The sequence below is a fragment of the Eubalaena glacialis genome, chromosome 18 (genome assembly GCF_028564815.1).
Source record: "Eubalaena glacialis isolate mEubGla1 chromosome 18, mEubGla1.1.hap2.+ XY, whole genome shotgun sequence".
Classification (NCBI taxonomy): Eukaryota; Metazoa; Chordata; class Mammalia; order Artiodactyla; family Balaenidae; genus Eubalaena; species Eubalaena glacialis.
Genome location: NC_083733.1, coordinates 50,559,249 through 50,583,610, shown reverse-complemented (window position 1 = coordinate 50,583,610; position 24,362 = coordinate 50,559,249). Strand labels below are relative to the sequence as shown.

Genomic DNA, 24,362 nt, shown 5'->3' with positions numbered 1-24,362 from the left:
GCTGTTCTGTGTGATGCATAGAATACAGTGGAAGTGACCTTGTGGGACTTCTGAGGCCAGGTCATAAAGACATCCTAGTTTTAGCCTTATCCTCTCTTGGATTGCGCACTTATGGGGGATGCCAGCCACCATGTTGTGAGGACACTCAAACATCGTGTAGAGAAGGCCACGTGGGCGGCACCTGGCCTCTGGCCAGCAACCAGCCTGCCATGTGAGTGAGCCACCTAGGAGGAAGATCTGCCAGCTCCATGTCATCCATGCCACTCCCAAATATCTCATGCACAGATATGATAAGAATAATAAGTGTTTATGTTTGTTTTAAAGCCACTAAGTTTACGGGTAATTCTGTTACACAATGATGGGTATTCAATATAGTAGTCATCCTCTGTATGAATGTATCATAATTTATTTAATATTCTCCTCTAATTGGACATTTAGATTGTTTCTAGCTTTACCCTATTACAAGCAATGCATAGAGAATATCCTTATATTTATGTAATTCTTTAGGATATATTTCTAGAAATAGAATTGCTAGAATTTAAATTAGGATAAACATTGGCAAACTACATTACAAAAGGTTAAAAATTGTATTACTTTACACCTCCACCAATGTACATTACGGGGCTTATTTCAGTGTCCTTGCCAACAATGGATATTTTTAATCTTTGCCAATCTTGGGCGACAAATGATATATCATTTTAAATGTATTAGTGAGGTGGAGATATATCAGGACATTATTGGCTGTTTGTATTTCTTTTTCTGTGATTTATGTTTTCATGTTCTTTGGCCAGTCATCGATTTAATCTTTATATAAAGGGATTAGTTATAGATTATGGATTTCAACATTTTTTTTTTGGCCGCACCGCGTGGCATGTGGGATCTTAGTTCCCTGACCAGTGATCGAACCGGCGCTCCTTGCAATGGAAGCGCGGAGTCCTAACCATTGGACCGCCACGGAAGTCCTTGGATATTAACGTTCTGTTGTATACCTTGCAGGTATTTTCTCAGTGTTGTGTACTTCATATGGTGTGTTTTGCTTTGCATTGGTTTTTCATTTTATGTTATCAAATCTATCATCTTCCCTTTATAGCTTCTGGGTTTTTCCAACATACTTAGGAAAACCTTTACCATCCCAAGATTGTAAAGTTTTAAAAATACTTTTTCCTAGTTTTAAAAGATATTGCATCTTTTTAATATGAAGAGAGAGATCTGACAATTTTTTTTTCTAATTGGAGAATCAGTTGTTTCACCATCATTCTTACCTTACTGATTTGAATTATCTGTATCACATACTAATTCCAGTACGTATATGTCCTATTTGTAAACTCATTATTGTGTTTAAATGATTTTTAAAAAGAACTAGTTTGCAACAGTTCTACATACTGTATTTCTTTTAAACACATGTTCTGGCAAGTTTTGCATATTTTCTTGCTCATATAAACTTTATAATCTTTTACCAGTTTCCAAAAAAGAATCCATGGAGATTGTTTTACTGGAATTGTATAAAAGGTAAAGAAGTCTTTGAGAGAAATGAGATCTTTACAATACTGAGTATTCTTTTACAGAAACACATATTCAGTTGAAGACAGTTTGGCCCACTTACACATATTTTCGAAACAATAGTTTCATGCAATTCTTATTTTGCCACCTTGTCCACAGGGTTGGTTTTTCAAGTGTCTTAATAAAAGTCAGAGCAGTGGTCTCCAAACTTTTTGATCTCACAACTTCATCAATCAAAAATTTTTGTCCTCTCCGTGTGTGAACGTGTGCACGTATATGTGTGTGTATACATACATATATATACACATTATGTATTGCAATATATGGAAATCCTAGTATGTTCTTCCTACATCCCATGGGTTGTTTTATACACTCCTTGTGTATGACCCATGTCAGAGACCTCAGAGATCAGCTGTGTCTACGGCATTCTTTCTAGCCTAGTTTGGCACTCTTAGTCTTAGGCGACCCATGCTGAGTCCTGGAGATCAGCTTTCTCGGTGCTCACAGATCATTCCAGAGTTGCACAGGAATCAACATTACACCTGAGTCCCTCCCCGTCCCCTCCACCGCCCCGCCTTTAAAATACTTGCCTCCTTCCCTGGGAGATTCTTAAGAAAAGGTATTATGTAATATTGTTAGTTACTTTTTCTCTCTTCCTTTGATCAACTTTGTATTAACTAGATTTGTAATGGTTTAGAAGAATGAAATTTATAGGCCGATTAGCATAGGTGCATAATTATCCAAGGACTCTATTAAATAAAGTTAACAAAATATTTAAACATTGTCAATGTTGGTTCATTTTCTTCAACACCTGCTACTCTTCTTCCCTCTACTTGTCTGCTGTTTCCACCTACGCCTTTCTTTTCCATTTCCATGGTTAGAATAACTATTGTACTTGTATGTTTTTGAATAAGGACACGAATAGTCAGGTTATCCAATTAAAGCAGATGATGGTGCTTTATCACATAATAAGCTTTTGGCGAAGTGTGATGATTCCTAGATGTTGGCTCTTCTAGTCACAAACCAGTGGCCTTGGCTGGTCTTTCCAGTTTGTTCCCTTGGACTGCTCTAATGTCATTCCCTGCAAAACAGGTGTATATACAACAGGTGTCTAAAAACCCTAGAAATAGACATTTCCTACTAACAGATGCCAAGGTGTACTGTCTGGCTTGGGATTTTTTTTTTTTTTTTTTTTTTGTAGGACGAAGTAGGACTTTCAGCCAGAAATGTATGTGTTTCTAATACCCTCAAATTCAGATATTTTATCATGCCTTAAATTATGGCTAATCTAGCACTGGGTTGGATTTTCACTAACACTTACCACGTGCTGTCCCCAAATCTTCCTGAGTCCACCCATGGATGTTGATAAACTAGCCTGTAGGACTTATGCTTAGGAATTCACAGGCTTGATTGCATCTCACCAGACCTGAAAGCTGCTAGGACTCAAACGACCCCAATAGTTGTGTGGAGATTGGAGTAAGTAGGCTCTGTCCTTTTGTGCTCCCCACATGATGGAGGAACGAATACAGCTACCTCTGAGAGGTTTTTAATCACAGTCTCTTGATGGCTTTAAATTTTTTTCAGTCAAGATACCAGGAAACAAAGTGTGTTTCCTCTCACAACTGTCACCAACCAGTTCATTTATATGAGCATACGTTCTCTGTGGTGATATTACCCCCCCCCCGCCCCCAATAGGGAGAAAATTGGCTCTTGGGGGTTGAAAAAAAACCTTATTCTTTTAATGTATAAAGTGCAGATATACAGTATCTCTAAGGTATTCAAATTTCATGGAGGGGGGTGATCAGGAAAAAAAAGTCTAAAAAAAAGTTCCTTAGGGACGTGATAATGAAAAAAAGGTTGAAACACTGATACAGATTAAGTTTTGGTGGTTGGAACACTGGCCAAATTATAGAGGTTAACTTTTCTCTTGTATTTTCACTATGCATAAGTGTATGTGTGTGTGTGTTGGGGTCGTGGGGGGAGACTGGAAATAATGTTAAGTTACATCAGTGGATAGTGGTTAAACGCAAATGCTGGTTTGGATTTTATCTTTGCCCCTTCTGCCGTTTTCCTACCTGGTCATAAGTCTCCTCGGTGAAACTAGGAGAGCTACATCCCAGGCCCACAGGACAGCACCCCATATGAAGAGGCTGGCTTTAGGTCTGGACTGCAGGTATGCTTCAGAATTAGGATTGCTCTGCACCTGAGTCCTGCAGGTGAAACAGTCCTTGTGAGATGGTTAGAAGACTGAGTTCCGTTTGAGAGCTTTGCATGGTCTGAGGCAGGCCATTTCTCACCGTTTCCGAGAACTGTTACCTTTCCCTAATGGTCCAGTGCATGGCACTCAATCCTGTATAGTTAGCGGCTGATTATACTGAGCGTATACAATTTGAAATACCATTCTCTTTCCTTGGGCCTAAGTTTTGCCAATGCTGCCCGCTCATCAGCTGATTTAGGGAAAGGGCCATTTTCACATAGTCCTTAATGGCGGTTTATAGGTGTGAGAGAATGATTATATGAACTTAATGTGATGGTAACAGGGTAATGTTCTGACACTTTCTCCCAGGCTGTTGTCTTTTAAGATGTGACATGAATTGTATACAATATTCTAGGTACCAGGTTTGTCTTTTTTGGGTATATTTTAAGAGATACGGTATTTTGTTGTGAGTATCCTTCCTCAAAACACAAAGCAGTATGGCTCTTAGAGTCCTTTCCAAGGCTGTTAACAGGTAGCTTTGATACCATGATTTATAAGGGCGTTTAATGCGTCCCTGCCCCCAGCACACACAGTGAGTGCTCAAACCATGATAGGAACCACTGTTTGAGCTCACAGATGGCCAGGCCCTTTATACACATGGTTGCTGATCTTCACAACGACCCTACAAGGTTTAAGTATTACCATCTGTTTTACTGATGAAGAAACTGAGGCTCAAAAAAAGGTTGAATGCCTTACTCAAGGTCACATGGCTTCGAACCAACACCATCCAGAAGTGTCAGAACTCAACTAGGTATCTTATAGACGATCTTCTCATTTAGTCCACATAACTCTCTGAGGTTGGTATTATAAAATCAATTTCACATTTCAGAAAATAGAAGACATAACTGAACTTACAAGAGGTTCAAAAAGGTAAAGCCAAACTATATTCCAAACCAGCTGAGGTAGCAAAATACCCACTCAGTGTGCAGCTGGCAGGCCGTCCACCACCCATGTCCTCCCCTTGCTTCAGATGGGACACAGTGACCGCTTTCCCATTAGGAAGATCCACACTTACTTTTTTCCTGTGATTACAAAGTGAGTTTTAACAAGTGTCACATAGTACACTGGAGCCTCTTTATCAGCATTTGCACACAGCACAAGGGTGCTCCAGCTGGGCACAGATTCTGAAGAGCCTCATTTTAGAGTTTTTTAACCTACAGGGTGATACCCTGCATGGATTCCAATCTCAGCATTATGGAAAGGCACGACCTCACCAATTGTATTCTCATGCTTCATATGGAGAAGGGCTTGGAAAATGAAGATAACTTGGAAACTGCTGGTTTCCTACAATTATTTAATTATTTCAGCATAACTATTTTTTGTAGAATGTGAGCTGTAGAGGATCAGAAATACAGCTTATGGTCTGAACCGTATCCTGCTGTACTTTTTCTCATTAGCCTGAAATAGAATTTTCTAACACCTTTTGTGGTTGGAAATACTAAATTTACATGGGATTGCAGATATAAACAAAAAAGAACAAGATGTAGATTCATGTGTCTATTTCAGTAAAATGCAGCCACATTATTGCTGAAGTATGGATACTAAAATTAATAAAATGACAAGTAGAAAAAACCCAGAAATCTGGAGATGTGCACTAAGCCTTTAAATAACATTAGGTACTAATAAAAGACCTGAAAAATGAATAACTTGTTTTATTTTGTTGAGGGTCTCTTCAGGTCATAATTTGCTATTGTGTACATATTTAAGATGACATACTTTATTAATAACTCAAAAAACATTTTACAATTACTGACACCAGTGGCAATGACATGGATAATTATTCTTAATTTTTCCTTTTAACAGAGGATAAAGCTGAGAAATCAGAAAGATAAAATAGCTGGGCCTATTTTATCAGCTCATGGTCAAGGATTCATTATTTTCTGATTTGTGTAAATAAAACTCCATCCACCTAACACATCATGTCCTTTTCAAACAAAGGCCCCATCTACCTCAGCGTTGTCATGGAAGTATCTTGTCTTACATTCAGTTTTGCAAACTGTTCCCGAATGGTGCCTTTACTCTCTGGATTAAGTGACACAACTGGTGTAAACGTGGTTGAGTTAGGAAACAAAACACCACCAATATCTTATGATTTTGTTCTATAATGGTAAGAATTTATATTAGATGCCTAAAATTAAACTTTTAATTAAAAGGAAGATCTACTAGAATCAACTTTCGTAAGGCAAACAATTTAAACAGGAATTACTCATACTGGGAAAAAAAATCAATAGATAAAAACCAAGTATGTCATAATCTTACAAACACTTTATGGTCTAAATGAGAAAACTGGATGCAGTATATTAATGTACCACCAGAAAAATGAGGTCTACAGTCCCCCAACACAACACACAAACTAGATTTTGCTGCACATCTAAGACTCTGGAAATGGTTTAAGCATCTTACAGTCATTTGGATTCTAAGATATAAACCAAAACATACTATCTATTGTATGGCACCAATTAAAAACAGAAACTCCTCTGAGAATTTATAGGGCCAAAAATGTTCATTTTACATCTTTGCTGCTTGATTCGGAAGAATCTATGTAGGCGAATACTGTGACTTTTTCTTAATCTGCCAATTTAGTCAACAGTTCTACATCAAAGCCAACTACAACCGCCACCCAACCCCAGAATCTGGTTTTAGAGTCAGACAAGTTATTCATTATAAAGAGGTGTGTCTAAGACTCTTCTTTATATCCTGGATTATGCAAGTCAATGGTCACCGCAGTTGAGTGGATTAGCTGCCACGGTTACCTCCCACTGCAGTTAGATATGCCGGTGGCATGACCACATCACAGAAAGGGTGAAGCAGAGAGGGTACCATCAGCACCATAAGGTTGTCAGGAGGAAAACAATACTTTTTAAAAGCGGCATTATTTATTATTTAATTATGTTGTTATTTTCAACAAATTGTGTTTGGCTTTAAGTAGTGGAGATGATGAAATAGTTAGGTTGAAGTCATAAATTATGGGTAGGGCTGTAGAAGAACAGGAGATGAAATAATATATTTATAAAATAATGCTATATAAAGCTTTCTTTATAAGCTTTTTTTTCCTGGGAGCTTTAAAGCACAGATCATACCATTGTTCTAGGTCACAGGTCAGCAAACTCGATCAAACGATTTACTATTAGGCAGATAGTAAATAATTTGGGCTTTGTGGTGCATACAGTCTTTGTAACAACTACTCAGTGCTGCTGTTGCTCAAAAATAGCCATATACAGTATGTAAATGACTGGGTGTGGCTGTGTTCCAATAAAACTATTTACAAAAATGGATGGCAGGCCAGATTTGAAACAAGGGCTGTCAGTTTACTAATCCTTCTATACCACCACTGTCCAACAGAAATACGATGTGAGCCACATATGCAATTTAAAATTTTATAGTAGCTACATAGAAAAACAGGTGAAATTAATTTTAATATTATTTAACCCAAAATATCCCAAATATCATTTCAACAAGTAATCAATATAAAAAACTATTAATGCGATACTTTTTAAAAAAACGATGTCTTCAGAACTGTTGTATATTATACACTTAGCATCCTAGTCATATTACAAGTGCTCAATAGCCACGTGTGGCTGGTGGCTACCAAACTGCACATGTTCTGGATCTTTCTACAACTATCCGGAGGTTAGTGACAGTGTTGGGATTTGGCTCTTAAAAGATAGGACATAATTATGTTGCCCCTGGGGAGATAGGACAAGGGATTAAAGCTTTTGGGGAGAAATATTTGGCCTCAGACACTTGCAGCCGAGGTAGCCCAGGATTCTAGGGCACAAATGTGTAACTAGACCAATGATACAGTCAGATGATGTTGGCTTCACTTGCCAATACAACGGATCGATGCAAGTGCAAAATGCTAACTGCCGTTAAGAGAGCTACTTTAGCACTTTGACTACATCAGAATTTAAAGCGTATAAGGATGTGATTTGGAAGATAAAGTGAAGAACTGTGTAGCAAGGAAAAAACCTACAAAATTAGATTGAATTAAAAAAAATTTTTTTTAATTTATTTATTTTTGACTGCATTGGGCCTTCATTGCTGTGCGTGGGCTTTCTCCAGTTGCAGTGAGCGGGGGCTACACTTCGTTGTGGTTTGTGGGCTTCTCATGGCAGTGGCTTCTCTTGCTGTGGAGCACGGGCTCTAGGCACGAGCTCAGTAGTTGTGGCTCGCTGGCTCTAGAGCGCAGGTTCAGTAGTTGTGGCACATGGGCTTAGTTGCTCTGAGGCATGTGGGATCTTCCCGGACCAGGGGTTGAACCCGTGTCCCCTGCATTGGCAGGTGGATTCGTAACCACTGTGCCACCAGGGGAGTTCCTAGATTGAATTTTTAAAAAGATTAAAACAATCTAAATCCTTTTTCAGTTACCTTTGTGTAACACAGTTTAATGCTAGTCATCAATAGTTTAACATGTTACCAAAGGGTAATCATAAGCCTTAGTTTAAGCCTGGGGAAGTTCTTCATTATTTAAATCCAGATTTCTAAGTGATTAAATCAACATTTCCAAAATAAGAATGGATATAACTTTTTGTTAATAAAACTTAGAGGCAAGTGTTTTTAACAAAAAATTTATTACCAAAATACAATATTAAAGTCAATACATGACAAACTTCTGTAAAGCAAAATAAATTATTCTAACATTGTACAGTATTTCCAAAGGTAGTTAAAGAAGCGCTAAGACCTTGCTTCACTGTTTGCTGAACAGATAAACTGTTCTACCATGAAAACAATCCTAGAGTTTTAGGCGTTAAGGCATGCAGCTTGATGTGCAGGATAATTTTACAAAATGCAAATCATCCTATTTTAATAAGATACAGTGTCAGAATTAACTGTAGTCTTTACATGTCAGTGTTCCAGAAATTTTTAGACTTTGGCTATAGAAGCAATGCCATAGTGTTACACAATACTTATTTCTTAAAAAAATACATGTATTCATGTCCATGAATATCAAACTCAAATCTCTATTAAATATATTTTATAGAATATTACTTAGAGCACCTTGCTGTACAATAAAAAAAGATTAAATAAGTGTCTATGAAAACTAAAAATATAATAAGTCTCAAAAGAGAAGCCTGCTTGTCTTTGTCAAGCCAAGTACACTGCAGGAAGATACAATGTAAACATAGGTGCCCACCATTTGCTTTGTGAGAAAAGACAAAGAAAATAATAACAAAGCCACTGATAGCTACCTCAAATAGATGAAAGGTCTAGAATAAAGGCTTCCGTCAGTGTCACTACACTGCACTGGCTGGACACAGAACTTGAAGTCTACAGGTCACCTGGAATATAGGCATGGTACTGTTAGAACACTGGGGATACCGACCACATTCTGGATTATTAGAGAAAGAGAGGAAATGATAGAGCCCTGAAAAAGTATTATTTATAATGATCAGAATGCATCATCTTCCCCCTCCCCACCTGTGCCTTATCCAGTAAGTGTTTTAGAAACTATTTTCACTGTCAAATCTTAGAATTGTAAGTGTTCAGAGTGGAAAACAAATACTGAGCTTTACATGGCAAAAGATCTAGTACCAGTAAATGTTATTCCTATGAAGGGAATTCCTGCTGATTTTTTAAATATATATTCTATAATTAAAATTGCATATTTAGTCTTCATCATATTCAATTGTTCTTAGTGGGGAGGGTTAACTTAAGGCTTGCCACAAAACCATAATGGGAAGGTACACAACATCCTTGGTATATGGTTCCTCCTATAGGCCAAGAGAAAGCTTTTGAAGATATTTTAGGCTGGAAGCAGATGAATATTTAAAGACTTTTGAACTTCTGGGATAATTTTTTCCCATGAGCTAGGGAAATTTTAAATTCATGATTCCAAATGGAAAATTTAAGTAACAATCAATGGAAGTAGTTTAAGGAAATGAAGAAAGTTAATTTAAAAATACACTGTTGAAATTTTGGGAATGTTTTTTGGTTATTAGTATTTTCCAAATGATTATATAAAATTAAAGCCAAGGAAAATTTATAAAACAAAAACTCTTCTAAGGTTGTTAATTTTCAGAATAATAGATTTTTATAAAGAAACATTGAGTCAGAGCTACCAGTAATGAAAAAACTAAGTGGGAACAATATAGTAATAATGGAACCATTTAAAATATTTTAGTTTATTTTTGAATTTGAAATGAAATACAACTGTGTTTTAATTCTGAAAACAGGAGAAAATGAGAAAACCCACTGCATGTGGATTTGGGGAATATAGTTTAGTATATATGAATCCATTTTCTCTTTTAAAAACCAGATATCAGAAATGGATTAACTTTCACAAATAAACTAAAGCTACGTAAATTAAAGAGTTGCAAAGTTACAATCAACTGTTTGTTCAAATATCATCATCAAATTAGATTTTAAAAAGCAAAAAAAAAAAAAAAACCACAAAAAACCCCACGCAAATCAGACAGTATTTCAGGTTACCTGGCCCCGCTTAAATAGTTCCTAATGCTATCTGAAAAATGTTAATTCATTCGATTCATACCTGGACTTTGGGAAGAGAATTCTTTCCTAAAATGTGTCTACAGAGTATCCTATTCAAGAAATTCTGTTTTCAATGTTTTCTAAGCTTTATGAGAGTCACAGCCTCAGCTCTAGAAGATGTTAGAGTCAAGTTCAGAAAGAGCACCGTGAAGACTTTTGACTTGTAGGCAGAACTGACATTAACAGAACAATGCATACGTAAATGATCACAACTACAAAAGCAAAACCAAAAAACCCCGTTCTCTTCACTCTTTGAAATACACTGTAATACAAATATGTAATTAATGAGAAGATTACATCTATTTGATGGCGAGTTTTAGTTGGCTTCCCATGTGTCCTATTGCACACCAACAAAATACAATTTCCTGGATAGGAGAAACCCAAATAGTTTTTGTTTGTTATTAAACATTTTATAAACAACCTGAATTTTTACTATATTTTAGCCACATTTGGTTGTATCTCTTATGCTAAGAATAACTAAATAAAAAGCTCCAGGAAGTAAAATCTCAATAGTAGTACTCATTTTAAGGGGCTTTTGAATTTCATTCCTCTTCCCACAAATGATTTTTATTTAACAGTTCAAACTACTTCCGAGGTCTGATGAGCAAATGCAATTTTTCCTACTTTGTTGTTTTTAGACAACAAGCTTGGTCTAGTTTAGAAGGCCTATGTAACTATTGAGAAGCTGGGGTATTCCATCAACACTCTGAAAAGAACCTCTGAGAAGTGCACTGTGCTCAACCAGTCACCATTTTTATGAACCTTGAGATTTGGTTTGAGGCTGGTGGGAATTCACCTCTTTCCTCCTTTGCCCACAAGACATTCACTGTAAATTTAAGACAATAATTTACTTTGTAAACGCCTATTTACAATCTAGATTTGGATTTAGAGGTCTCTTTTCTTTTTTTTCTTTCTAAAGAGTAAAGTAATATATCTCCGATTGAGTATATGATTTGTTCCTATCAATCTGGCTAAAGATTTAGGTTGATCATCTCAAAGCCCTGTAATGATCTTTTCTTTCCTTGTTGATACCAAAAAACCCTCAGACACGTGCCTCCCATTTCTCACAAGAGGGTTGTCATTCATGTCAAAATTGAGAATGAAAAAAATTAAGCTCTGCTTAAGATTGTGACACTTTCATAACAGTAAGTTTTAGAATAGTTCCTGAAAAGCCCTTTCTTAACTCTTTTGCTTGCATTTCTACACTATAACAAGCTTTTAATAATAAATACACTCAAACTAAGAGGTAACAGAGGGTTATTATAAGAGTACATCTTTGCTGCCTCCTCAACCCACTTCTCCTCACTCAAAATGCTTAAATATTATTACCCCTTATCCATTTGGAATTCCTTTTATTACATTACAAATTTTGTTCCAAAGTCACATCTGTCATTTCTTCAAAAATCACACCAACTATTTCTTCTGTGCCTAGTAAGTTACTGGACAGCACAAAGGGCAAACTGTGGTTTAAAGGATTCCTCTTCTGCTGTTTTCCTCTTCAGATAACTATTCCACCTAATTTGTGTTTAGAGTTGTGTTGTGGTCCTTATTTAGGATGATGTTTACAATTTCACCCTCATGCTCCTTCATATGATCCAAAAGATTTTCTTTGCTGGTAGACTCGAAACCACAAATACAACAACAGAAGAGTAAAACGCAATACTCCACACCAGGAGGGGCCAGACTGGAGTTTTTTTCTAAACTATATGAGGTATTACTTGTAGGGTTTAGTTTCTCATTCTCATTGGTACCTACGACTTCACTGGGAGCCTGGGAAATCAGCTCTGAGGATGACACCAAATTTTCTGAACTTCCAGTGAGAGAATCGGCTCTTTCTTCACTGCTGTTTAATACAGTCTTTCCAGAGGATTTCCCCTGAACTCTTAAAAACAAAAGAAAACACATCAAACCTCGAGTTGGTTATAATGTAGACTAGCAGATTTAATCCTAACTTTATATATAATGCATATATAATTATAAATAATAACCTATTTATATATAACAGTAAGATCAAATACCTGCCACTTTGTGAAATTGCATCATTAATAGCCTTGTTTACTTGTTCATAGTTATAATTTTGGTCACTGGCATGCTTCCACATATGAGACTTCAAAGAAGGAGGATGGCTGCATACATACCCACACAAAGAGCATCTGAAAGATATGAAGTAAATCAGACGATCCCATATCATTTTTAGTAATTACAATGATTCTGTAACAATTATTAAATTTATTCTCCTGAAGACTTATTAGACATCACATTTCACTGAATCTAAGATGCCACTGATTATAAGAGATATTGATTTCAGAGGCTAAAATGTCCTAGGGTGGATATCTCAGAATCAATGAAACAAAGTATTTTACATTATAAAGAATTCATAAGAATCAGGACAAACATCCCAAATTACTTTAGCTATTACAGTATTTGGAAAGATTTCTAATATAGTAATAAGAAAAATCTTTGCTCTATATTATTTAACCACACCCACATACACAAATACACAAAATCAATACTCTATACCACTCTATTTCTTAAGAAAGCAGAAAAGAATTAAATAATTTTCAACATGAACTCTGTGCTAACTTACAGATTCACAGAAAATGTAAGTAGTCCTGAAATGCTTCAACAATTTAGATTTCATAAGTAAAACAGATAATTAATAATCTTAAAGTTTCTATTCAAAATAATTGTTTCACATAATTGGGTATACTTTGTAAAATCTGAACTGAATGAAGTAGTTAAAAAAAATTAACAGACTGTTTTTTAGAGCACGTTTAAGGTTTACCCACTCTCTCCCCTGCATACAGTTCCTCCTATTATTAACATCTTGCATCAGTGTGGAATATGTTACATCTGATGAAACAATATTGATACATTAATATTAACTAGAGTCTACAGTTTACGTTAGGGCTCACTGTGTTGTATAGTTCTATGTATTTTAATAAATGCATTATGCCATGAATCTATCATTATAATATCATGCTGAATAATTTCCCAACCCTAAATATCCTCTGTGCTCCACCTATTCATCTCTCCCTTCCCCCAATCCCTGGGAATCACTGATTCTTTTACTGTCTCCATAGTTTTGCCTTTTCTAGAAAGTCACATAATAGTTGGAATCATACAGTATATAGCCTTTTCAGACTGGTTTCTTTCCCTTTTCCATTTGCATTTAAAGTTCCTCCATGTCTTTTCATGGCTTGAGAGCTCTTTTTTCCCCCTCCTATCACTAAATAATATTCCACTGTATGAATGTACCAGTTTGTTTATCCATTTCTCTACCGAAGGACATCTAGTTGCTTCTAAGTTTTGGCAATTATGAATAAAGCTTCTATTAAACATTTATGTGTGGTTTTCGTGTGAATATAAGTTTTCATCATTTGGGTAAATACCTAAGAGCAGAATTATGTTTATCTTTTTAGGAAACTGAAAACATACTTTTAAAAAGACATTTTTATTAAATACTTAATTACAAACTTTACAAAAATCAGGTAAGTTACCTGAACTCTTCTTCACAACAAGACAGTCAGCAGATGGGTAAAAGAACCACTTTGGGATATGCCAGAGCATTCTGTTCTTTTGTTTGTTTGTTTGTTTTGGTGGGGGCGGGGGGCACACCACGCAGCATGTGGGATCTTAGTTCCCCCACCAGGGATCGAACCTGTGCCCCCTGCAGTGGAAGCACGGAGTCTTAACTGCTGGACGTCACGGAAGTCCCAGAACATTCTGTTCTTAGCAAGGTCTATTCTCAGGAGAAATTACTTAACCAGAGCCTAACCTACTGGAGTTTTATCAGAGCATATCTGACCGGAGGGAAGGAAATACCCAACTCCAGCCCACTCCAGCTATCTTGTCCACCAAGGGTTGGGGAGGGAGGGGACGGCAAAGTACAGTTCACAGCCCAGAGACACAGGCTTACTAAAAAACTGAGACCTAGTTATGGACTACAGAACATTTCCCCTCCCCCCACTTTTAACGACCACATTTCTAAAGGTCTATCTACAGCAGTGCCTTTTACCCAGTACATCATGCCTGACTATCAAGAAAAAATTACAAGACATACTAAAAGGCAAAAACCAAAGTTGAAGAGACAGAGCAAGCAAAGAAACAAGAGTCAGATATAGCAGGATGATGGAATCATCAGACTGGTGATTTAAAACAATTACGATTAATATCCTAAGAGCTCCAATGAATAAAATACACAGCCTGGGAAAACAGATGAGCAATGAAAGCAGAGAGATGGAAATTCCAAGAAAGAACCAAAAAGAAATCAAAGAGATCAGAACCAAAAAGAGATAAAAAATACATAAGAGAAATGAAGAGTGCCTATGATGGGGCCTATTAGTGGACTGGATACATCTAAGGAAAGAATCTCTAAGCTTGAGGATATCTCAATAGATAGAAACCTCCAAAACTAGAAAGCAAACCAAAAAAAAGGACTGGAAAAAACAGAACAGAATATACAACCACAAAAGGGACAATTACAAAAGGTGTAATCTATGTGTAATGGGAATACTAGAAGAAGAGAGAAAGGAACAGAAGAAATACTTTAAACAATAATGACTAGATTCCACATGCAGGACACAATTAAGAGTCCGCATGCTGCAACTAAGTAGCCCACGTGCTGCAACTAACACCCGGTGTAACCAAATAAATAAATAAATAAATAAAAATTAAAAAAAAAAGTGAGCAGAAATAAAGACCTTCTCAGACAAACAAAAATTGAAGAAATTTGTTGCTAGTAGATCTGTCTTGTAAGAAATGTTAAAGAAGTTCTTTAGAAAGAAGGTAAATGTTATAGATCAAGAAACTTGGGGACTTCCTTGGTGGCGCAGTGGTTAAGAATCCGCCTGCCAATGCAGGGGACACGGGTTTGATCTCTGGTTCAGGAAGATCCCACATGTCACAGAGCAACTAAGCCCGTGAGCCACAACTACTGAAGCCCGCACACCTCCAGCCCATGCTCGGCAACAGAGAAGCCACTGCAATGAGAAGCCCACATACTGCAACGAAGAGCGGCCCCCGCTCGCAAAACTAGAGAAGGTCCACACGCAGCAATGAAGACCCAACACAGCCAAAAATAAATAAATAAACAAATTAATTAATTAATTAAAAAAAATAAACTTGGATCCACACAAAGAAAGGAAAAACATCAGATAAGGTATAAGAAGGATAAAATAAAAGCTTTTATTTATATTTATTTATTAAGTTTTTATTTTTTTAACATCTTTATTGGAGTATAACTGCTTTACAATCATGTGTTAGTTTCTGCTTTATAACAAAGTGAATCAGCTATACATATACATATATTCCCATATCTCTTCCCTCTTGCATCTCCATCCCTCCCACCCTCCCTATCCCGCCCCTCCAGGTGGTCACAAAGCACCAAGCTGATCTCCCTGTGCTATGTGGCTGCTTCCCACTAGCTATCTGTTTTACATTTGGTAGTGTATATATGTCCATGCCACTCTCTCACTTTGTCCCAGCTTACCCTTCCCCCTCCCCATGTCCTCAAGTCCATTCTCTAGTAGGTCTGCATCTTTACTGCCGTCCTGCCCCTAGGTTCTTCATGACCATTATTTATTTATTTTTTTAAGATTCCATGTATATGTGTTAGCATATGGTATTTGTTTTTCTCTTTCTGACTTACTTCACTTTGTATGACAGACTCTAGGTCCATCCACCTCACTACAAATAACGCAATTTCGTTTCTTTTTATGACTGAGTAATATTCCACTGTATATATGTGCCACATCTTCTTTATCCATTCATCTGTCGATGGACACTTAGGTTGCTTCCATGTCCTGGCTATTGTAAATACTGCTGCAATGAACATTGTGGTACATGACTCTTTCTGAATTATGGTTTTCTCAGGGTATATGTCCAGTAGTGGGATTGCTGGGTCATATGGTAGTTCTATTTTTAGTTTTTGAAGGAACCTCCATACTGTTCTCCATAGTGGCTGTATCAATTTACATTCCCACCAACAGTGCAAGAGGGTTCCTTTTTCTCCACACCCTCTCCAGCATTTATAGTTTGTAGATTTTTTGATGATGGCCATTCTGACTGGTGTGAGGTGATACCTCACTGTAGTTTTGATTTGCATTTCTCTGATGATTAGTGATGTTGAGCATTCTTTCATGTGTTTGCTGGCAATGTGTATATCTTCTTTGGAGAAATGTCTATTTAGGTCTTCTGCCCATTTTTTGATTGGGTTGTTTGTTTTTTTGATGTTGAGCTGCATGAGCTGCTTGTAAATCTTGGAGATTAATCCTTTGTCAGTTGCTTCATTTGCAAATATTTTCTCCCATTCTGAGGGCTGTCTTTTTGTTTTGCTTATAGTTTCCTTTGCTGTGCAAAAGCTTTTAAGTTTCATTAGGTCCCATTTGTTTATACTTCCATTTCTCTAGGAGGGGGGTCAAAAAGGATCTTGCTGTGATTTATGTCATAGAGTGTTCCGCCTATGTTTTCCTCTAAGAGTCTGATAGTGTCTGGCCTTACATTTAGGTCTTTAATCCATTTTGAGTTTATTTTTGTGTATGGTGTTAGGGAGTGTTCTAATTTCATTCTTTTACATGTAGCTGTCCATTTTTCCCAGCACAACTTATTGAAGAGGCTCTCTTTTCTCCATTGTATATTCTTGCCTCCTTTATCAAAGATAAGGTGACCATATGTGCGTGGGTTTATCTCTGGGCTTTCTATCCTGTTCCATTGACCTATATTTCTGTTTTGGTGCCAGTACCATACTGTCTTGATTACTGTAGCTTTGTAGTATAGTCTGAAGTCCAGGAGCCTGATTCCTCCAGCTCCGTTTTTCTTTCTCAAGATTGCTTTGGCTATTCAGGGTCTTTTGTGTTTCCATATAAATTGTGAATTTTTTTGCTCTAGTTCTGTGAATAATGCCAGTGGTAGTTTGATAGGGACTGCATTGAATCTGTAGATTAATTTGGGTAGTAGAGTCATTTTCACAATGTTGATTCTTCCAATCCAAGATCATGGTATACCTCTCCACCTATCTGTATCATCTTTAATTTCTTTCATCAGTGTCTTATAGTTTTCTGCATACAAGTCTTTTGTCTCCTTAGGTAGGTTTATTCCTAGGTATTTCATTCTTTTTGTTGCAATGGTAAATGGGAGTGTTTTCTTAATTTCACTTTCAGATTTTTCATCATTGGTGTATGGGAATGCAAGAGATTTCTGTGCATTAATTTTGTATCCTGCTACTTTACCAAATTCACTGATTAGCTCTAGTAGTTTTCTGGTAGCATTTTTAGGATTCTCTATGTATAGTTATCATGTCATCTGCAAACAGTGACTGCTTTACTTCTTTTCTGATTTGGATTCCTTTTATTTCTTTTTCTTCTCTGACTGCTGTGGCTAAAACTTGCAAAACAATGCTGAATAATAGTGGTGAGAGTGGGCAACCTTGTCTTGTTCCTTATCTTAGTGGAAATGGTTTCAGTTTTTCACCATTGAGGACGATGTTGGCTGTGGGTTTGTCATATAAGGCCTTTATTATGCTGAGGTAAGTTCCCTCTATGCCTACTTTCTGAAGAGTTTTTATCATAAATGGGTGTTGAATTTTGTCGAAAGCTTTTTCTGCATCTATTGAGATGATCATATGGTTTTTATTCTTCAATTTGTTAATATGGTGTATCACATTGATTGATTTGTGTATATTGAAGAATTCTTGCATTCCTGGGATAAACCCCACTTGATCATGGTGTATGATCCTTTTAATGTGCTGTTGGATTCTCTTTGCTAGTATTTTGTTGAGGAGTTTTGCATCTATGTTCATCAGTGATATTGGCCTGTAGTTTTCTTTCTTTGTGACATCTTTGTCTGGTTTTGGTATCAGGGTGATGGTGGCCTCGTAGAATGAGTTTGGGAGTGTTCCTCCCACTGCTGTATTTTGGAAGAGTTTGAGAAGGATAGGTGTCAGCTCTTCTCTAAATGTTTGATAGAATTCGCCTGTGAAGCCATCTGGTCCTGGGCTTTGGTTTGTTGGAAGATTTTTAATCACAGTTTCAATTACAGTGCTCGTGATTGGTCTGTTTATATTTTCTAGTTCTTCCTGGTTCAGTCTTGGAAGGTTGTGCTTTTCTAAGAATTTGTCCATTTCTTCTAGGTTGTCCATTTTATTGGCATATAGTTGGTTGTAGTTCTCTCTCATGATCCTTTGTATTTCTGCAGTGTCAGTTGTTACTTCTCCTTTTTCATTTCTAATTCTATTGATTCGAGTCTTCTCCCTTTTTTTCTTGCTGAGTCTGGCTAATCGTTTATCAATTTTGTTTACCTTCTCAAAGAACCAGCTTTTAGTTTTATTGATCTTTGCTATTGTTTCCTTCATTTCTTTTTCATTTATTTCTGATCTGATCTTTATGATTTCTTTCCTTCTGCTAACTTTGGGTATTTTTTGTTCTTCTTTCTCTAATTGCTTTAGGTGTAAGGTTAGGTTGTTTATTTGAGATGTTTCTTGTTTCTTAAGGTAGGATTGTATTGCTATAAACTTCCCTCTTAGGACTGCTTTTGTTGCATCCCATAGGTTTTGGGTCGCCGTGTTTTCATTGTCATTTGTTTCTAGGTAGTTTTTGATTTCCTCTTTGATCTCTTCAGTGATCTCTTGGTTATTACGTAGTGTATTGTTTAGCCTCCATGTGTTTGTATTGTTTACAGATTTTTTCCTGTAATTGATATCTAGTCTCTTAGTTGTGGCCAGAAAAGATACTTGATACGATTTCAATTTTCTTAAATTTACCAAGGCTTGATGTGTGACCCAAGATATGATCTATCTTGGAGAATGTTCCATGAGCACTTGAGAAGAAAGTGTATTGTTGTTTTTGGGTGGAATGTCCTATAAATATCAATTAAGTCCATCTTGTTTAATGTATCATTTAAAGCTTGTGTTTCCTTATTTATTTTCATTTTGGATGATCTGTCCATTGGTGAAAGTGGGCTGTTAAAGTCCCCTACTATGATTGTGTTACTGTCGATTTCCCCTTTTATGGCTGTTAGCATTTGCCTTATGTATTGAGGTGCTCCTATGTTGGGTGCATAAATGTTTACAATTGTTATATCTTCTTCTTGGATTGATCCCTTGATCATTATGTAGTGTCCTTCTTTGTCTCTTAATAGTCTTTGTTTTAAAGTCTATTTTGTCTGATAGGAGAAGTGCTACTCCAGCTTTCTTTTGATTTCCATTTGCATTGAGTATCTTTTTCCATCCCCTCACTTTCAGTCTGCATGTGTCCCTAGGTCTGAAGTGAGTCTCTTGTAGACAGCATATATACGGGTCTTGTTTTTGTATCCATTCAGCCAGTCTATGTCTTTTGGTTGGAGCATTTAATCCATGTACATTTAAGGTAATTATCAATATGTATGTTCCTATTACCATTTTCTTAATTGTTTTGGGTTTGTTATTGTAGGTCTTTTCCTTCTCTTGTGTTTCCTGCCTAGAGAAGTTCCTTTAGTATTTGCTGTAAAGCTGGTTTGGTGGTGCTGAATTCTCTTAGCTTTGGTTGTCTGTAAAGGTTTTCATTTCTCTGTCAAATCTGAATGAGATCCTTGCTGGGTAGAGTACTCTTGGTTGTAGGTTTCTTCCCTTTCATCACTTTAAATATGTCCTGCCACTCCCTTCTGGCTTGCAGAGTTCTTGCTGAAAGATCAGCTGTTAACCTTATGGGGATTCCCTTGTATGTTATTTGTTGTTTTTCCCTTGCTGCTTTTAATATTTTTTTCCTTGTGTTTAATTTTTGATAGTTTGACTAATATGTGTCTTGGCGTGTTTCTCCTTGGATTTATCCTGTATGGGACTCTGTGCTTCCTGGACTTGATTAACTATTTCCTTTCCCATATTAGGGAAGTTTTCAACTGTAATCTCTTCAAATATTTTCTCAGTCCCTTTCTTCTCTTCTTCTTCTGGGACCCCTATAATTCGAATGTTGGTGCATTTAATGTTGTCCCAGAGGTCTCTGAGACTGTCCTCAGTTTTCATTCTTTTTTCTTTATTCTGCTTTGCAGTAGTTATTTCCACTATTTTATCTTCCAGGTCACTTATCTATTCTTCTGCCTCAGTTATTCTACTATTGATCCCTTCTAGAGAATTTTTAATTTCATTTATTGTGCTGTTCATCATTGTTTGTTTGCTCTTTAGTTCTTCTAGGTCCTTGTTAAAAGTTTCTTGTATTTTCTCCATTCTATTTCCAAGATTTTGGATCATCTTTACTATCATTATTCTGAATTCTTTTTCAGGTAGACTATTTCCTCTTCATTTGTTAGGTCTGGTGGGTTTTTACCTTGCTCCTTCATCTGCTGTGTGTTTCTCTGTCTTCTCATTTTGCTTATCTTACTGTGTTTGGGGTCTCCTTTTCGCAGGCTGCAGGTTCGTAGTTCCCATTGTTTTTCGAGTCTGCCCCCAGTGGCTAAGGTTGGTTCAGTGGGTTGTGTAGGCTTCCTGGTGGAAGGGACTAGTGCCTGTGTTCTGGTGGATGAGGCTGGAACTTGTCTTTCTGGTAGGCAGGTTTGCGTCTGGTGGTGTGTTTTGGGGTGTCTGTGACCTTATTATGATTTTAGGCAGCCTCTCTGCTAATGGGTGGGGTTGTGTTCCTGTCTTGCTAGTTGTTTGGCATAGGATGTCCAGCACTGTAGCTTGCTGGTCGCTGAGTGGAGCTGGGTCTTGGCGTTGAGACGGAGATCTCTGGGAGATTTTCGCCGGTTGATATCATGTGGAGTTGGGAGGTCTCTGGTGGACCAATGTCCTGAACTTGGCTCTCCTGCCTCAGAGGCACAGCCCTGACACCTGGCCAGAGCACCAAGACCCTGTCATCCACACGGCTCAGAATAAAAGGGAGAAAAAAAAGGAAGAAAGAAAAAAAAATAATAAAATAAAGTTATTAAAATAAAAAATAAAAAATTATTAAAAATTTAAAAATTAAAAAAAAATGAAAGATAGAAAGAGGGGAGCAACCAAACCAAAAAATAAATTCACCAATGATAACAAGCACTAAAAACTATAAAACAAACAAACAAAAAAACTGGACAGACAGAACCCTAGGACAAATGGTAAAAGCAAAGCTATACGGACAAAATCACACACAGAAGCATACACATACACACTCACAAAAAGAGAAAAAGGGAAAAAATATATATATATTGTTGCTCCCAAAGTCCACTGCCTCAATTTGGGATGACTCGTTGTCTATTCAGTTATTCCACAGATGCAGGGTATATCAAGTTGATTGTGGAGATTTAATCCGCTGCTCCTGAGGCTGCTGGGAGAGATTTCCCTTTCTCTTCTTTGTTCGCACAGCTCCTGGGGTTCAGCTTTGGATTTGGCCTCGTCTCTGTGTGTAGGTCGCCTGAGGGCATCTGTTCCCGCTCAGAGAGGACAGGGTTAAAGGAGCAGCTGATTTGGGGGCTCTGGCTCACTCAGGCCGGGGGGAGGGAGGGGTACGGAATATGGGGCGAGCTTGAGGTGGCAGAGGCCAGCCTGACGTTGCAACAGCCTGAGGCGCCATGTGTTCTCCTGGGGAAGTTGTCCCTGGATCACGGGACCCTGGCAGCGGCAGGCTGCACAGGCTCCCGGGAGGGGAGGTGTGGATAGTGACCTGTGCTTGCACACAGGCTTCTTGGTGGCTGCAGTGGCAGCTTTAGTGTCTCATGCCCGTCTCGGGGGTCTGCGCTGATAGCCACGGCTCGCGCCCGTCTCTGGAGCTCGTTTAAGCGGCGCTCTTAATCCCCTCTCCTCGCGCACCAGGAAACCAAGAGGCAAGAAAAAGTCTCTTGCCTCTTCGGCAGCTCCAGACCTTTTCCCGGACTCCCTCCCGGCTAGCTGTGGCGCACTAGCCCCCTTCAGGCTGTGTTCACGCAGCCAACCCCAGTCCTCTCCCTGAGATCCGACCTCTGAAGCCAGAGCCTCAGCTCCCAGCCCCGACCCGTCCCGGCGGATGAGCAGACAAGCCTCTCGGGCTGGTGAGAGCTGGCCGGCACCGATCCTCTGTGTGGGAATCTCTCTGCTTTGCCCTCCGCACCCCTGTTGCTGCGCTCTTCTCCGTGGCTCCGAAGCTTCCCCCCTCCGCCACCCGCAGTCTCTGCCTGCGAAGGAGATTCCTAGTGTGTGGAAACCTTTCCTCCTTCAAAGCTCCCTCCCACTGGTGCAGGTCCCATCCCTATTCTTTTGTCTCTGTTTTTTCTTTTTTCTTTTGCCCTACCCAGGTACGTGGGGAGTTTCTTGCCTTTTGGGAGGTCTGACGTCTTCTGCCAGTGTGTAGTAGGTGTTCTGTAGGGGTTGTTCCACATGTAGATGTATTTCTGATGTATCTGTGGGGAGGAAAGTGATCTCCCATCTTACTCTTCCGTCATCTTGAAGCTCCTCTCTCCCATTTCTTTCAGATTTTTTTTTTTTTTAATGTGGCCCATTTTTAAAGTCTTTATTGAACTTGTTACAATATTGCTTCTGTTTTATGTTTTGGTTTTTTGGCCAGGAGGCATGTGGGATCTTAGCTCGCCGACCAGGGATCGAACCCGCACCCCCTGCATTGGAAGGCGAAGTCTTAACCACTGGACCACCAGGGAAGTCCCTATTGTTAATTGATCTGAGAGATAACAGTTTGTTCAAAATAATAATGGCAACAATGTATCCGATTATGTATGCTTATGTATGATTATGTATGTGCGCACGCACACACACATGCTTATGTATAAGTGAAATGAATGAAAGAAGTGATGCAAGGGATGGAAGAGAAGAATTAGGTTATTTTATTATAATGTACCTGGACTACCCATGAAGCCAGTATATTGTTACTTGAAGGTGGATTTTGATTAGCTTTAAATGTATACGCCAAATGCTAGGGAAACCATTAATAAAAAGTAAAAAATGAAGTATACCTGATATGCTAAGAACGGAGAGAAAATGGAATCATATAACATGCTCAGTGAAAACCACAAAAGGCAGAAAAGGAGTAGAAAAAAAATAGAACAAAGAACAATAGAAAACAAATAGAAAACAGTAATAAATATGGTAGCTATAAATTCAACTATATCAATCATCATTTTAAATGTCAATGGTCTAAATACACCAATTAAAAGATGGAGATTGTCAGAGTGAATAAAGAACAAGACCCAAGTATATGTTGTCTATAAGAAACCCACGTTATAAAGACACATATCAATGAAAAGTAAATGGATTGACATAGATATACCACATTAACACTCTTCAAACGAGAGCAGGAATAGCTATATTCATTTCAGACAGAGCAGACTTGAGAGTAAGGGAAGTTATCAGGGGAAAAAAGGTGCATTACATAATGACAAAGGGGTCATTTCTCCAAGAAGGCATAATGATCCTTAGCATGAATGTGTCTAACAATAGAGTGTAAAAATATGTAAGGCAAAAAACTGGCAGAGCTGCAAGGAGAAATAAATGAACTACTATTGTATTTAGAGTATTAAACACCCCTCTATCAGGAATGGACAGATCCAGCAGGCAGAAAAATCAGTAAGGACATATCTGAACTCACCCCCATCAATCAACTGGATATAATAGACATCTACAGACTACTTCATTCAACAACAGCAGAATACACATTCTTCTCAAACACACATGAAATATTCACCAAGATAGACCACATTCTGGGCCACAAAACACACCTTAACAGATTTAAAAGAATAGAAATCATGCAGTGTCTGCTCTCAGACCAAAATGAAACTAGAAATCCATAACAGAAGGGTAATTGGAAAATCTCAAAATACTTGGAGATTAAACAACACACTTATACATAACACATGGGTCAAGGAAGAAATCACACAAAAAAATTTACAATATTTTGAACTAATAAAAATACAACTTATCAAAATGTGTGGGATGTACCAAAAGCAGTGCTTGGAGAGAAATTTAGAGCATTAAATGCATGTATTAGAAAAGAAGAAAGATCTAAAATCAATCATCTAAGTCTCCACCTTAGTAAACTAGAAAAAAAGAGCAAATTAAATCCAAAGTCAGTAGAAGAAAAGAAATAATAAAAATTAGAGCAGAAGTCAATGAAATTGAAATCAGGAAATCAACAGAGAATATCAACAAAATCAAAATCTGGTTCTTTGAAAAGAACAATAAAATCAA

At 37.6% G+C, this 24,362-nt stretch overlaps 1 protein-coding gene across 2 annotated transcripts in view; it reads right to left on the bottom strand.

Annotated features, from left to right (window-relative positions):
• Positions 1-10,828: 10,828 nt before the first annotated feature.
• ZNF507 (zinc finger protein 507) overlaps positions 10,829-24,362 on the bottom strand; it is a 43,866-nt gene continuing 30,332 nt past the window's right edge. For both annotated transcript variants that reach the window (XM_061172900.1, XM_061172901.1), the window contains 2 exons: positions 12,265-12,399; positions 10,829-12,128 (listed from right to left, as the gene is read on the bottom strand). In XM_061172900.1, the coding sequence (XP_061028883.1) occupies positions 11,762-12,128; positions 12,265-12,399 (502 nt within the window). In that variant the 3' untranslated portion in view covers positions 10,829-11,761. The remainder of the gene's footprint in view (positions 12,129-12,264; positions 12,400-24,362) is intronic.